Source organism: Diabrotica virgifera, chromosome 3, assembly GCF_917563875.1.
Source record: "Diabrotica virgifera virgifera chromosome 3, PGI_DIABVI_V3a".
NCBI lineage: Eukaryota > Metazoa > Arthropoda > Insecta > Coleoptera > Chrysomelidae > Diabrotica > Diabrotica virgifera.
Genome location: NC_065445.1, coordinates 204831939 through 204849669, shown reverse-complemented (window position 1 = coordinate 204849669; position 17731 = coordinate 204831939). Strand labels below are relative to the sequence as shown.

At 32.4% G+C, this 17731-nt stretch overlaps 1 protein-coding gene across 2 annotated transcripts in view; it reads right to left on the bottom strand.

Annotated features, from left to right (window-relative positions):
- Window positions 1–17731, bottom strand: part of LOC126882331 (cytochrome P450 4C1-like) — a 214924-nt gene that overhangs the window by 150933 nt on the left and 46260 nt on the right. For both annotated transcript variants that reach the window (XM_050647206.1, XM_050647207.1), the window contains 2 exons: window positions 9946–10131; window positions 9804–9873 (listed from right to left, as the gene is read on the bottom strand). In XM_050647206.1, coding sequence (XP_050503163.1) covers window positions 9804–9873; window positions 9946–10131 — 256 coding nt within the window. The remainder of the gene's footprint in view (window positions 1–9803; window positions 9874–9945; window positions 10132–17731) is intronic.

Genomic DNA, 17731 nt, shown 5'->3' with positions numbered 1-17731 from the left:
AACAATAAAAACAATAAATATAATAAAACAAACACTAACATTAAATAATAAAAACAAATCTGAAGTGTCAATACCGCAACTGTCAAATAAGTGTTAGCAATATTTATGCCAAAATGTCACCTTTTTTCGATCGTAGATAGAGTGTAATCCGAACAAATGTGCTTTATAAAAACGCTTTATATTCTACTTAATTTCGACATTTTTTTCGAATCCTGAGAAAAATAATAAGTAATTCTGAAAATTTTAAGCGCAGAATGAAAGTCTATGTTATTACCGAGGACCAAAAGTCCTTGAAAACTTCTATAATGTTTATTTTAATAAGTTACAGGAGTGAAAAAAAAAAAGAGAAAATTTAGTATGATTTTCAGTTTCAAATATCTCATTCAAAAGAAACGTTTTGTTAATTTTAAGGGAATTTCGGCCCTCGACAATAGTGTAATTTTTTATTCTGCTTTTACATTTTTCAAAAATATTTATTAGTTTTCTCAAGGAAAAAAAATTAATACATTTAAAAAGCATTGTCGAAAATTTATGCCTATGCCCTTAAATGAAACAAGTTATATATAGTATGTTTCTTTAAAGGACCCCGCAGAAACCTTATGGGAAATGGCTCTCTGTCAAATGCTCTGAAACTTTGGGTTTTGGTAGTCCTTGATGTGTAAAACAAAAGACTCAATGGGCGCGTAGCTCTAAAAAATCATGGTTTTAAGATATAAGCCTCTGAAGTTATAGGTACAGTGAGGACGTTTGAGTTGGAATAAATTCATTTTCTCGAAAATGAGCGACTCGGGAGATAAATTACAAATCAGTTTTAAATTATATTTTTTTGGCATATACAGGGTGTCCCGAAAAGAATGGTCATAAATTATACCACAGATTCTGGGGTCAAAAATATATTGATTGAACCTCACTACCTACATACAATAGTGCACACAAAAAAGTTACAGCCCTTTGAAGTTACAAAATGAAAATAGATTTTTTTTTCATATATCGAAAACCCTTCGAGATTTTTCATTGAAAATAGACATGTGGCATTCTTATGGCAGCAACATCTTAAAAAAAAATTAAAGTGAAATTTGTGCACCCCTTAACATTTTTAAGGGGATTTAGTTCTTTTAAACGCCCCCAAACTTGTGTGTACGTTCCAATTAAACTATTATTGTGACACCGTTAGTTAAACAAAATATTTTTAAAACTTTTTTGCCTCTTAGTACTTTTTTGATAAGCCAGTGTTTATCGAGCTATTTTGAATATTTGTCGAATCCACCATATATTTGTATATGGTTAAGTACGATTATAGAGACCTGTTAATAATCTGAAAATGTATATTTATAATTTACATTTTTAGGTATATTTTGAAAAAGAAGCCATATCTCGATAAAAGGTGATTTATCAAAAAAAGACTAAGAGGCAAAAAAGTTTTAAAAACACTGTGTTTAACTAATGGTATCACAATAATAGTGTAATTGGAACGTACACAAACATTTGGAGGGTTTAAAGGAACAAAACCCCCATACAATTTTTATGTAAATATATTAAAAAAGAAGCCGCATCTCGATAAAAACTTGCATATTGAAAAAATACTAAGAGGCAGAAAAGTTTTAACAACGTTGTGTTTAACTAATGATACCACAATAATGAATTAATTGGAACGTATACAAAAGTAGGGGGGAGGGTTTAAGGGAACAAAACCCCCATACAATTTTTATGGGGTGGACAAACTTCACTATAATTTTGTTTTAAGATGTTACTGTTAACTTCACTATAATTTTGTTTTAAGATGTTACTGCAATAAGAATGATACATGCCAATTTTCAATAAAAAGTCTCTAATAGTTTTCGATATATTGAAAAAAATCGATTTTCATTTTGTAACTTCAAACTAGCAGTGGACGAAAAGAATAAAACAAGATTGAAATGGCTAAGCACAGGTAAAGAAGAGGAACGAGAAAAATACCAAGATCAAAGGAAAAAGAAAAAGAAATTGTTTAAATCAAAGAAAAATAAAAAAGTAGACGAAATTATGAACGAGATCGAAACAGAAAATAAGAGACACAATTCAAAACCACTGTACCAATACTTAAAGCTAGGTAGTAGAAAACGGACAGCTAATGTAGCCATAGAAGCAGAAACATGGCAGAAGTATTTCGAAGAAATGTATCAAGAAACGGATGTAGAAGAAGAAAGAGAAACAATAATGAACCCGGAACAAGGTGAAGAAGAAGAATTGACCTATACAGAAGTAAAAGATACAATATGCAAACTGAAAAACGGGAAAACAGCGGGAGACGACGGAATATGTGCAGAACTTATAAAATACGGGGGTGAAGCACTATACAGAAAGATTTATGAACTAATACAGAATATATGGAATAAGGAAACAATGCCCGAAGAATGGAAGAAAGGAATTATTGTGACAATCCCAAAACAAGGAGACCACAGGATATGTAAAAACCACCGAGCAATTAATTTACTGAACGTAACATATAAAGTACTGACTGGTATAATTAGAGACAGACTAACAATATACACAGAACAAAGCATAGGAGACTACCAGTACGGTTTCAGAAAAGGAAGATCCACGATAGATGCTATCCATACACTAAAACAAGCGATAGAGAAAACATACGAGTACGACGGAGAAGCACATATACTTTTTCTAGACTTTAAACAGGCTTTTGACAAACTAAGTAGAAGAAAAATGATCCAAGACTTACAAGAGAGCAAAATACCAAATAAAATTATAAGAATGATAGAAATGACAATGCGAGATTCCCAAGCAACAATAGACACCGGAAGAGAGAGAACAGAAATAATAAAAATTAAAAATGGAGTAAGACAAGGAGATGCGCTCTCAACTGTACTATTTATTCTATCATTAGATAAGATAATAAAAAAGTTGTCAAACGCAGGAACTATAAATAAAAATACAGTACAAATAATTGGATATGCGGACGATATAACCATAGTAGCAACAGATAAAAAGGCATTAAAGAAAACCTTTCAAGAAATAGAAAACGAATCCAAACTAAGAGGACTGGAAATAAATGAAAATAAAACAAAATACATGAATGTAAGTAAAAAAAAGAAGACGCAACTGACAGAAATGACAATAGACGCACACAGCTTCGAAGAGGTTGAAACATTCAAATATTTGGGAGTATTAGTCAACAGAAGAAATGAAAGTGTAGATATGAAAAGAAGAATTCAAGCAGGAAACAAAGCATTCTACAGAAATAAAAAAAATTTCAAAGATAAGAAGATAAGCCGAAATACAAAAATGAAAATCTACAAAACGACCATAAGACCAATAGTGCTATATGCTTTGGAGACATTCACATTAACAGCAAGAGAAGAAGAGCAGCTGAAAGTTTTTGAGAGAAAAATTATGAGAAAAATTCTGGGACCAAAGAGGGAAAACGAAGAGGATGCAAGGCAATGGATGAACCACGAAATACAAGAATGGATGGGTCAAGAGAACATAGTAAGAGCAACAAAAGCACAGAGAATTAGATGGTATGGACACATAATGAGAAGAGAGAAGAACAATCCGTTAAGAGTTATAACCGAATGGATACCACCAGGTACAAGAACCAGAGGCAGGCCTAAACTCAGATGGAGACAACAAGTGGAAGAAGACTTAAGAAGTATGGAAATTAGAAATATAGGAAGCAAAATCAGAGAGAGAGAAGAATGGAGAAAGGTAGTGGAAACAGCGAAGTCACACCAGCAATTGTAAAACCAAAGTCAGAATGGGATGATCCCCCACAAAAAGGATCTTCAAGTGAAAACAGCTTCAGCTTCCTCGGGAGCGTACAGCTTGTATATATATATAACTTCAAAGGGCTGTAACTTTTTTATGAGCAAAGGTAAGTTAGGTTCAATCGAACTATTTTTGACCGTAGAATGTGTGGTATAATTTTTGACCAATCTTTTCGGGACACCCTGTATATCATACTAGTGAAGTCATCCTTCTGGCCGTGATGACGCAATCGATGATTTTTTTAAGCAAGAATAGGGGTCGTGTGACAGCTTATTTGAAAGGTTATTTAATTCTCTATTCACTAATATAAACATTAACATAATTATTTACGTAGGGTGTCCAAAATTTTTTTGAAATAAATTAATTGAGACAAAAAGAAGAATGTATATAATTTATTGAATTCAAAATACATTTTACTGCTGTCAGAAAACAGAAAAAATGTTAATTTGATAATCAAACTTCGCTTTTCGCTTAAATTAAATGTTCAAACTGCCAAGAGACAGGTGGGTGGCAGCTTTAATATTGAATTTAAGCGAAAAACAATATTTATTAATTTATCAAATAACCATTTTTCCCTGTTTTCGGACAACAGTAAAATGTATTTCGAGTTAAATAAATTATACACATTTTTGATTTTGTCTGAATTAATTTAATTCAAAAAAATTTTTTGGGCACCCTGTATCAATAATTATGTTGATGTTTATATTATTGAATAGAGAATGGACTAACCTTTCAAATGAGCTATCAAACGACTCCTATTCTTATCAAAACGACCCCTACTCTTATTAAAAAATTCATCGATTGCTCCATCACGCCCAGATGGATGACGTCACTAGTATGATATACACACACCGGCAAAATTAGCCGAACACCTTAAAAATGGGACATGTTTGATGTCTCGAATTTCATAAACCAGTGGTCCGATTTAAGTGATCCTTTTGGTATCTTATAGCATTATTATTTAAGAATATCGTTGTAACAATATTGTTGCTAGACAGGTAAATATCATTTTATACCGGGTGTACCAATCATACTGTGTTTTTTCTTAAAGTTTGGAACACCCTGTGGAATATTCTAGCATATGTAAAATATTAAAATTAATACTCTATTGTAGACTTAGGCTTGCTTAACATTTTTTTTTATTCATTTACTTATGTGAGATAATAAAAAAGTTATGTGCGTTAACAACTATCCATGTTTTTCATCAATAAATCCTCATAGTAGGGGAGGAAAGTATACTAAATTTGCAGTTACTCGAGCGTTATGGGGACCTATTGGATTGTGAAGAGCATGTGCTAAAATGAAGAGTATGTGCTAAAATCAGAAAAAGGTTAAGTTAAGTTTTCCATAAAGTGGGGGACTTTTCAGTTTTTAATTTAATTTTGCATTTGAAACAATCATTTTTCTCCGATTATAGCGCTATGTATCCATAATTCGAAATAATGTGTCTAATAAAAGTTGCTTATTTTTACGTAAAAAATCCAAATCTGCAATAAAAATTGGGGGCTCCTATTTAAAATTTTAAATTAAATCCCCCACCCTACCTCCGTGGGGGCTCGTGACACCCCACGGAGGGGGGTGGGGGTAAATTAAAAATTATAAATACGAACCCTGTGATATTTTGCAAAATGAACATCACATCGTAAAACTGCAAAATACACCTATTCAATATTTTTCAAAAATCTATCTAATGGCACCAAACACGACCCCCACGGAGGTGGGGTGGGGGGTTACTTTAAAATATTAAATAGGAGCTCCCAATTTTTATTGCAGATTTGGAACCTTTACGTAAAAATAAGCAACTTTTATTCGCAACATTTTTTCCTATTATGGATAGATGGCGCTACAATCGGAAAAAACGATTGGTGGAAATGGAAAATTAAATTAAAAAATGGAGAGTCTCATACTTTATGGAAAACTTAACTTAACTTTTTTTGCTTTTAGCACCCACTCTTCAAAATCCAATAGGTCCCAATAACGCTCGAGTTATTGCAAATTTAGCATACTTTCCTCCCTACTATGAGGATTTATTGATAAAAAACATGGCTAGTTGTTAAAGCACATAACTTTTTTATTTTCCAACATAAGCAAATGAATCAAAAAAGAAAATGTTAAGAAAGCATAAGTCTACAATTAAGTTTTAATTTTAATATTTTATATCTAGAATATTCCACAGCGTGTTCCGAACTTTAAGAAAAAAACACAGTATGATTGTTACACCCGGTATAAAATGACATTTACCTGTCTAGCAACAATATTATTACACCGATATTCTTAACTAATAAGGCTATAACATACTAAAATAATCACTCAAATCGGACAACAGGTTTAGGAAATTCGAGACATCAAACATGTCCCATTTTAAGCAGATCGGCTAATTTTGCCGGTGTGTGTATATGCCAAAAAATTATAAGTTAAAAATAAAAATCGACCTGATTTGTAATTTATCTCCAGAGTCGCCCATTCTCTAGAAAATGAATTTATCCCAACTCAAACGTCCTCACTGTACCTATATACCTATAACTTCAGAGGCTTATATCTTAAAACCATGATTTTTTGGAGCTACGCGCCCATTGAATCTTTTGTTCTGTTCTACACATCAAGGACTACCAGAACCCAAAGTTTCAGAGCATTTGACAGAGAACTATTTCCCATAAGGTTTCTGCGGGGTCTTTACAATAATAGAAATCCTTCAGTATTATTTCTACGGGTACATAATAAAATATGTCTAGTGGCTGTAATGTCAGTGTACTCAGCTAAACGATTCTAAAAAGGAACAGACCTACAACTTAAATATTTCGTGTTGGCATTGTGATATCACTTGTTCTGACGCGGATGACGTGCGCAACGATATTTACAAAGCACGGCCTATAGGTATAACAATTGATGGTCATTAAAAGACTAAGTTTTTTTAGATTTTTCCTGTTTTCAGATTTTTTATGTTACAAAAATTGAAGAAAAATCTTGTGCGTAAAAAGTATATTTATTTTGAAAATTCCCAAAAATGGGCTACAAATATAAAACAAAACGTTTTCGCTCTAAAGAGAGCATCACCAGTGTTCTTTCCAAGCTCTACATGCTATACAACCAAAAATACATGGATTATAACCCTTAAAAGGTCGACTAAAAAGCTAAAAAGGTAAAAGCCAATTAGCTTTCACCTTTCTCTTTGTGAAGACAGAGAATTCGACTCATGTGCTTCGTGGAATAGTCATATAATGCCTTAGGGTATCTTTATCAATTTCATCCATCGTCAATGTAACATTTCAATGGAAGACTTTTAGTCGACATTTTAAGGGTTTTAACCCATTTATTTTTGGTGGATTAGAATGTAGAGCTTGCAAAGAACACTGATGATGCTCTCTTTAGAGCGAAAACGTTCTGTTTTGTATTTGTAGCCCTTTTTTGGGGTTTTTAAAAATAAATATACCTTTTACGTAGAAGATTTTTCTTCAATTTTTGTAATTCATGGTATACAGCCAGCTACAGGAAATTTTTCCTTTTGGATTTTTTAGGTTGTCTGTTTCTGGAATAATGATTTATTCTATAGTTTTGAATCATACTGTATATTACGCACAATTTATTAGTGAATCGTAAAAAAATGTTTTATTTAATACTTAATTCTTCTACGGTAAAAAATGGATAAGATTGTAAACAAGGAATTAACAACTAAAAATGTTTTAGATAAAGAAGCTCTAGAGAGTAATAAAGGTGGCTGCACACCATTAGTCCAGAAAGCCACTGCGCATCCGCTAGGGAAAATATTCTAATTCGGATTTTTTGCACAATCTTACTCAAAAAGGACCCCTTTTAACAAATTTGCATGTTGCCAGGACCAAAAGGTGGTCAAAAATTTTTTGAACGTTTTTTTTTTTGTTTTTTTCCTAAAATTATTTTTTTGCATGGAAAAAAGTTTTTTTAGGTTTTCTGGATCAATCCAAACAGAAAAGGCCTTTAGTGACTTTTCTCTAAAAATGATAGTTTTTGACATATAAGCGATTAAAAATTGAAAAATTGCGAAATCGGCCATTTTTAACCCTCAAGAACTATGTGAAAAACTGAAAATTTGAATATTGCCAAGGTAAGTAGATATTCTTTAAACATCGATTGATGAAATCCCGAAGAGTTTTTTCAATACCATATTCAAAACTAGTTTGGTTTTTAATTGGTAATCAAGCGTGCGCGACACTATTTTCCACCGACAGTATGGTGCAAATGAAAGGAATAGATTCGTTATTTCGTAAACCGACGACTTTAAGGAAAAATCCCGAAACAGGTCGATTTTTTTTTAAGTTATGATATTGTGGCGTATATCGTATACTAGTGACGTCATCCGTCTGGGCGTGATGACGTAATCGATGATTTTTTAAATGAAAATAGGGGTCGTGTGGTAGCTCATTTGAAAGGTTCTTCAATTTTCTATTCAGTAATGTAAACATTTACATAATTATTTATACAGGGTGTCCTTCTACTTATTTTTTTGTCAAATAATTTATTTTAATAAACATTTTTTGGACACCCTGTATAATTAATTATGTAAATGTTTATATTACTGAATAGAGAGTTGAAGAACCTTTCAAATGAGCTAGCACACGACCCCTATTCTTATTTAAAAAAATCATCGATTACGTCATCACGTCCAGATTGATGACGTCACTAGTATACCATATATGCCACAATATCATAACTTAAAAATAAAAATTGACCCGTTTCGGGATTTTTCCTTAAGGCCGCCGGTTGACGAAATAATGAATTTATTCCTTTCATTTGCACCATACTGTCGGTGGAAAATAGTGTCGCGCACGCTTGATTGGCAATTAAAAAACAAAGGAGTTTTGAATACTGTATTGCAAAAAACTCTTCGGGATTTCATCAATCGATGTTTAAAGAATATCTACCTTCCTTGGCAATATTCAAATGTTGAGTTTTTCACATAGTTTTTGAGGGTTAAAAATGGCCGATTTCGCAATTTTTCAATTTTTAATCGCTTATATGTCAAAAACTATCATTTTTAGAGAAAAGTCACTAAAGACCTTTTCTGTTTGGAATGATCCAAAAAACCTAAAAAACTTTTTTCCATGCAAAAAAAATAATTTTAGGAAAAAAACAAAAAAAAAAACGTTTAAAAAATTTTTGACCACCTTTTCGTCCTGGCAACATGCAAATTTGTTAAAAGGAGTCCTTTTTGAGTAAGATTGTGCAAAACATCTGAATTAGAAGATTTTCCCTAGCGGATGCGCAGTGGCTTTCTGGACTATATGCATGTATCGCGGTTCAAGATGTGCAATGCGTGATTCGTGAACAGTTCACGGATAGTGTGTAGGGACTTGTTAGTTAAAAATTGATTCTTAAACAACATGATTCGTGTGTGTACAGTAATTCCATCTTTTGAGCAGTAAAAAAAGCACATCAACGACTGCGCACCAACAAGAACCGCTGATTCGTCAAAGTTCGGGCTGTGTTTATAGTTAATTCGTCCATTCGAATTCGATATTAATTTTTCCGGCCACCATCCATTTTGTTTTCTTTGGGTTGATTGTTAAGCCCTCTGTAGTACATTCGTTGTTTACAGCATTCAACAGGGTTTGAAGGTCTTCTAGAGAATTTGTCATTATGGCAGTGTCATCTGCGTATCTGATGTTATTTAACGCTTCAACAAACATCTTCGCGACGATTATTTAACGCTTCCCCAAAAATTGGTTCAGTGTAGGCATTGAACAATTTCGGTGACATAACACATCCCTGTCTGACACCACGCTTAATAGAAACTGACGAAGCAGAAACTTTTATCAGAAATATGTACATACAATACTTTAAAAATAATTATATATAGGAGGCTCGTGCTCACAAATGTCAGTGAACTAATTTGAAACTGCAAAGAACATGAATGAATCAAGCATCGCGTATATGAATCTCGAACATATGCATAGTCTGTAATAATCTTAACAGAGGCTCACAGTATTTATCACAGTTATAACGGAGTAATAGCAATTTACCAAAATTTTTGCAAACGTAATGAGTATCGTTCTTAGGTAACTTACTTATCTAAAGCTTTGCCAAATTCCATTTCGTTTGTCGTTTGTGTATTCATATTTATTCCAAGAGCTGTTTCTGAAATACATATGAAACATATTATAATATTATATTGTATATTTAATGTGAAAACAAATTAAATATTCTCACCACATATTATATCCAACGTGCAGCAAGACAGAGATTGAAATAGCTCTAGATTTTTATTTCCAACCTCTTTTTTGAACAGATCCGCAAGTATTTCTGCTTTTTTCCAGAATACATCCTGGTAAGCGTCTAGTATTTTTTGATTAAAAGCTGGCTTTATAGCTCTGCGATGCTTTTTCCATACGAAAGCTAAAAACGAACATTCTCAAGTAAGTGTATAACCCGGTACACGACAATTAGACCTAAATCATTAGACATAAGCCAGTAGACCGAACTCATTGGACCGAAAAGCACTTTACCGAAACCTCACTAGACCGAACAGCATTAGACCGAAATGGTACATAAATTAAAAAAGACTGCAGTAAATTATGCTAAGATTTGCTGTATATACGTCTTTTTGTTTATTGTATTATTTTATACATAGACTGTGTAAATTGTTACTCTGTACCGTTTGATATGAAATAATTTTCATCCGTTAAACAAATTAGCGAAGGTAAAAATATATTAAGGGTAAAGCGAAGTTAACACAAAAAACAAAGCAAAAAAACAACCTCTAAACTATTTTTAATATTTAATTTTTAGTATTATACATAATAAATAAAAAAATAAACAAAAACGAATAAAAACAAAAAAGAAATAAACAAAAAAACAAAGCAAGAAATCCTCTAAACTATTTTTAGTATTTAGTTTTTAGTGTTGTACATAATAAATAAAAAATAAACCAAAAACAAATAAAAACAAAAAACATAGCAAAAAAAATCTCTAAATTCGCCAGTAGCTACTTTGTGCTGCCAGTTCTAAGCCTGAAAAATGATGTACCCTTGCTCAGATTACAATCCTGTTTGAGCACCCTGTATTACGTACCTAATGCTTTTCGGTCTTCTGTTTTTCGGTCTCCTACTGTTCGGTCTAGTGAGGTTTCCGTCAAGTGCTTTTCGGTCTAATGATTTCGGCCTCCTTACAGTAAACCGTATAACCCGAGGAAGTATGATAAATAATGTGCCAAGACATTTCGTAAGAATAATAGGGAACTTGCATAAAATTTTAAATTCTAAAAAAATCTTATAAATCACAACAGAACATAATTTTAAAACATGTATCAAAGATAAAAAAGTTGTTTTTGTGTTCCGTTTGGCCCCTAAAGACGATTCTAAATTCAAATTAAAGCAGCTAGCGCAAAACGCGTCATGATGTCATATGATTATTATATGTTTACATTTCGCACCAACAAAGTAAACCAAATTGTATATAATTTTAAATTAGACATTATAAAAGTCAGTAGAAAATACAGTTATGTGACGTTACAAGGGTTTTTGATCGTTTGAAATATTCATAGAAAACTTGTACTTTTACAAAATGGTTTTATTTTCCATAGTAAACCTTCTTTCATTTCCTTCAAAAACTGTATCAAGCTCCAATCTCAATAAAGTGGTATAATATATTATTACAATAACATACGATAAATGTCATTAGAACATAAATATTTTTCCTTTATTCCGCGACGATAAGCTGGCTAAATACCCAAGTAGGTGGAGGCCAATAAACTAAAGAATGAGAAGAAAAAAATACTTATATATAATCATAAACATAGCCATAGAGTAAAACTATGTGACATCACGGGTCGTCTGAACTATTTTAAAGCAAAGAAGATTTTAAATTTGTATTTCTAAGTTATTATGAGTTTTTGAAGCCTGAAATTTTGGAAATCTCATTTTTAAACAAAACTGAACATTATTTTGTAATAAAAAATGTGCAAGTTAACTCAATGCAAAATTATTGCGAAATAGACAGCAGATATTTATTAACTTTGTAACAGAAACTATTAACCAAGCTGCAGCTACATACCACCTAAATGAAAATGAATACACGAATCCCGTACCATTAAACAGGGGAGTCAAACAGGGAGACACTCTATCACCCAAACTGTTCGCCTTAGTTTTGGAGGGCGTTTTTGAAAACCTAAATTGGAAATTTAATAGAATAAATATCAATGGCCGATACCTCAGTAATCTACGATTTGCGGATGATATAATCCTGATAGCTACTGACCTACAAGGACTGAAAACCATACTTTTAGGACTACATACCGAATTTTCTAAAATAGGACTGAAAATGAATTTAAACAAAACAAAAGTCATGAACTCACACAAGAAACCGCGACAATAATAAACGACAAAGTTATAGAAAAAGTTGAAGAATATAAATATATACTTAGGACAAAAAAATAATAATAAATAGGGAAATTCAAACGAAAGAAATAAAAAGAAAAAGAAAGTTAGCATGGGCAACATTCAGCAAACTGAACTATATACCCAGAAATAAACAAATTCAGCTACATCTTAGATCTAAAGTCTTTGATTCATGCATTATGAATATATATTAACATAATATGGGGCACAAACATGGACAATCACAAAAAATAATATGAATATACTCAGAGCCACTCAACACGCGATGGAAAGAGCAATGCTAGGCATATCAGTTAAGGACATGAAAATAAACACATGGATAAGACAGAAAACCAAAGTCACCAATAATGAAGCACATGTGAGAACTAGACAGACATTGCACAAACGTCGACTGATGATCGGTGTCGGTAAAATACCGGTGAGCAGTCGTCCATTGCCACTCTATCGCCGGCACGACCGGGAATTATTGGCGTATGTGACTAAATACAGTACAGTGGAACCCCGATAAGTCGGCCTCCCATAATCCGGAAGTCCGGCTAACCCGGACTGATCTTCGTCAGACGGAATTGACACAATCGAAACTGACGTGAGTATTTTACCAAGAGATGAACACTACTGTATACAACTTAACGTAATTAAGATGTACTGTGCATATTATGTACTTCATGTTTTTGCAATTATAATGGAGTTTATCTGCAAGTATACCATATTTTATTAATTTTTACCAAATTCTCCGGCTAACCCGGATTTTCGATAACCCGGATCGGCCGCGGTCCCGATTAATCTGACTTATCGAGGTTCCACTGTTAGACCAGGACTAATCTGTAAAAAAACGTGTATTTTTGGATGTGAGAGGTGGCATTCGGATTTTTGCAGATAAAGTTAGGTGACACCTTCATAATAATAATTTACGTATGCTCCTTCTCAAATATGCCCGGAACATTAATAAAAAAAAATAAAATATTTAAAAATTTCGAAAAACATCGATTGTTTTCTGCTTTCTTTGCTTATAACTTTAAAACGGTTCGTTTTGGAACAAAGTCGTTGAAAAATAAAATAAAGATAATTGAATTTTATATGATATACGACTGATCAAAAATGCCTTAAGGTATTACCTTTTCTGCAATATAGCAATAAATACAAAATAAGGGGGCAAAATACGCCTGTTGTTATTCAATGTTTCTTAACCACTTTGGTGTCACTTAGAACCTTAGTAATTCGTTTAGAAAATTCTTATAGCTTACTTAAATGTTCTACCAAATTTAATTAAAATCGACCTTATTAATTTTGCATAATAAATTTGAAATATGAATGTTTTTAAAAAAGTTCAAATTTTTTAAAATCTTTCTGAACAAAAAGTAGACCATTTAGAAGTTGGCTAATTTTTTTATATATAAAGAGGTGCTCTACCTATCTAATACACTTTACAGAATTAAAATCGGATTATTTAAGAGGCCTCGGCAATGTTTTAAAATTACAAACATTTTTTTGGTTTATAACCACACTTATATTTTGTCCCCCTAAAGAGTGTCTCAAACTTAACATCAGAAAAACTTTTCATCATCACATCAGAAAACATATTTTCTTCCACTCGGTAGTTTAGAAATAGGGAGCGGATTTTATGCTAAATGCATATTGCTTGCATATTTCGCATATGTGAGAACTTTACCCAAATTTTGCATATTTTTAAAGAAACGTGCATATTATGTGTCTATTTAAAAACGTTTTGGTCCAAACGAAAAAATTCTAAAACTTTTGAATTCGACACAAAATGATGCCATATTTTTTCGAGAACTACCTGAAGTCGGCTCATGAAGTTGATGCAAACCTTTTTGGTTTTTCTTAGAAAACACCCGGGTGTTGCACAAATTATGCATTTTCCGTTGGAACTTTACCAAGCTGCAGACGGGGGTTGTGAATTGCATAGTGTAGAATTCCTTCTCTTTGTCTTCACTACAGCATCCATTTGGCTTGCAAATTGTAGAAGCGTTGGAGGTGTCACCAGGGAAATCTACCAATAAATTTTTAATGTAAAAATCCTTTAGTAATATTTTTAAAATTTTTCAGTATTATTAATGTTGCTATTAGGATTGAAAAACTTTATCTTTTAAAAACGAGATTGTTTAGTGGAGCGCTGTGATATTTTGGGGTCGAATTTCCTTGAGAATAAGTACGGATTTGGTGTCTACGTGGAGGCTCTTTAAATAGCGAGAGGTACATTGGACAGATTTTCTGACGTATCGCATGTCATCAGTTAAAACACATATTAAAGAGTAAAACCGTCTAATTTCTTTGTTAAAAGACATCAAAGAAACTTAAAAAAAAATCAAAATGTTCACAAAATATGAGACTGCAACATAATTTCGATGTAACCTATTTTCGTACATTATCCTCCCTATAGACGGAGAGGCAGCGCTGAAAAATCTCTTTGAATTTACTAAAGCTAGATTTTTCTCAGTTGATTACTGAGAGTGTGTAGAGAAACATACTGCGGTCGGTCAAGCGAAACGTAGAACAGGGGTTACTGAGAGGGTATCAAAGCTGCTTTCCTACGAAGGTAATTATTTCCATTTACTAAGGCTGAAAATCGGTACACACATTCTAAATTAAATATAAATAAAAGTTATTATAGTCGGTGAGCTGTATGACGGGACAGAGCCGGTCGGTCGGTCCCAATACTCGATTGAGGAAATGAAGCGTTTTGGCTCGCAATTTTTTCGTCCAGCATGGATTAACTTGAAATTTTTACAGAGTGTAGGAAATAGTCCAAGGATCATTTTCTATATCATTCCGCTATCATATGCTAAAACCTTGGGGTGGTTGCCACCCCATCACGGGGGTGGAAATTTTTTATTACATTTTAGCCATGTAATTCGATGGAAAAAGTGATTCTAAGAAAAAAATGTTTTTTACATTTTCTTCGTAAAGATAATATTTTTCGAGTTATTCGCGCTTGAAAATAACAGTTTTTCGACGAAAAAATCGACTTTCTTGGAGGGTTTTTTGAGAATATCTCGAAAAATATGCATTTACTCAAAAAAACTGTAGATATTAAAATTGTTTCTTTTAGTAACACAAACCAAATTCTTTTCCAATAATATCTTTAGGACTAATACAAAACGAGATACGGGATGTTAAAAGTTAGCTTTTTTTGTCAAATGCATAATTTGAAATATTCAAAGCCAAATAATGGGAAAAATTTGCATTTTTCGAGGAAAATTAAAAAAACATTTTCAAGTATACAACTAAACCTTTCAAAAAATAATAATAAAAAGTTTCTAGCATGAAAATTCAGCGACTTCTAATAAAAAAAATATCGGTACCTGCTTTTCTCTACGAAAAAATCAGTGAAAACAACCCCCTAATTACCTTCCTAATTCAAAATTGGTCTTCACCTTTCTGTAGTTCCTTTTATATTTATATTATAAATACACTCAAGGAGTTTGACCTATTTAAAATGATTAATTTTGAAAAAATTTTATATCTCATTGTGTACTGATTTTCAGCCTTAGTAAATGGATTTAATAACCTTCGTAGGAAAGCAACTTTGAACCCTCTCAGTAATGTGACCCCTCAAAAACGATTTTGTAGGATTTTTAAAGAACTGCAAGATTGTGTAAATTAAATTCCGTAAGATGCTTTAGTTTTTAATTGGGGCGGGTTTAAAGGGCTCGAATAAGGGGGTGTTTGTTGGTAATAAGAGGTTTTAAACAGCTATATCTGGCTAACTATTCACAGTAATGAAAATACATGCACAGAGTAATTTTAGTCGTTAAAAAAGCTACAATTTAGTACCTTTTAATTTTTTTCATATCTTCAGTATTTTCGGAGATATTTTGAAGTAAAAGGTGAAAAATACCAAATTGCAAAAAATCAATTTTTCTTTTAACTCCAATTTTTCCAAAATCAGTCACTATAAATAGGTCAAACTCCTTAAGTGTATTTATAATATAAATATAAAAGGAACTACAGAAAGGTGAAGACCAATTTTGAATTAAGAAGGTAGTTAGGGGGTTGTTTTCACTGATTTTTTCGTAGAGAAAAGCAGGTACCGACATTTTTTTTGTAAGTCTCTTAATTTTCATGCTAGAATCGTTTTATTATTATTTTTTGAAAGGTCTAATTGTATACTTGAAAAAAGATTATATAAGTTTTCCTCGAAAAATGCAAATTTTTCCCATTATTTGGCTTTGAATATTTCAAATTGTGCATTTGACGAAAATGCTAACCTCTAACATGCCGTATCTCAGTTTTTAATTGGTCTTAAAGATATTATAGAAACAGAATTATTTGGTTTGTGTTACTAAAATATACAATTTCGATATCTACAGCTTTTTTTATTAAATATTTTTTGAGGTATTCTCAAAAACCCTCTAAAAAGTCGATTTTTTCGTCGAAAAACTGTTATTTTCAAGCGGCAATAACTCGAAAAATATTAGTTTTACGAAGAAAATGTAAAAAACATTTCTTTCTTAGAATCACTTTTTACATCGAATTTCATGGTTAAAATGTAATAAAAAATTCCCACCCCCGAGATGGGGTGGCAACGACCCCCAAGGTTTCAGCGTATGATAGCGGCATGATATAGAAAATGATCCTTGGACTATTCCCTATCTTCTTTGAAAATTTCAAGTAAATCCATGCTGGACGAAAAAATTGCGAGCCAAAATGCTTCATTTTCTCAATCGACTATTGGGGCCGACCGACCGGCTCTGTCCCGTCATACAGCTGACCGACTATAATAACTTTTATTTATATTTAATTTAGAGTGTGTGTACCGATTTTCAGCCTTAGTAAATGGAAATAATTACCTTCGTAGGAAATCAACTTTGATACCCTCTCAGTAACCCCTGTTCTACGTTTCGCTTGACCGACCGCAGTATGTTTCTCTACACACTCACAGTAATCAACTGTGAAAAATCTAGCTTTAGTAAATTTAAATAGATTTTTCAGCGCTGCCTCTTGGTCGACTACAGGATGTCTCAAATTTTTGTTTCATCATGTCAAAACACATATGTTAATGAATAAAACTGTCTATTTTCTTTGTTTCTAAAGATGTCAGGGACATTCAAACGAAATATTCACAACACGCAAAACTGCAATACGATTTCAAGGCATAGGTACTCACACTTGTACCTTGTCCTTCCCAAACTTATCATAAGAAAAAAATTTCTTTTCTTCCACCTGACATAAAAACAAAAAAAAGTATGAGTAAACCTTTGGCCGACATTAATAAATGCCAAAGAAAAATCTAAAATAATAAAAAAATTTGCAGAATCCGTTAATCTGTTCATGAAAAATCAACTACAGAAAATGAGCGTGATTCTATATAGGTGATGCATAACCTCTGAAAATATGTTTATAATCTACCTGTAGCAATAGTTTTACTGCCTAATTACTACTAAAGTGATAGTTTAGGATAAAATGTTAGTCTTCATATTATTTAGAAAAATCAGCAAAAATATGTGTGAAATATGTTAGGTGCGGTATTGGAAGGAGCTTAGACAGACTTGAAACGAAACAGTTATCGTGGTTCGGACATATGGCGAGAATTAGTGAGGGTAGAACTGTAAATAGGGTATGGAGAGCTGCATCCGACA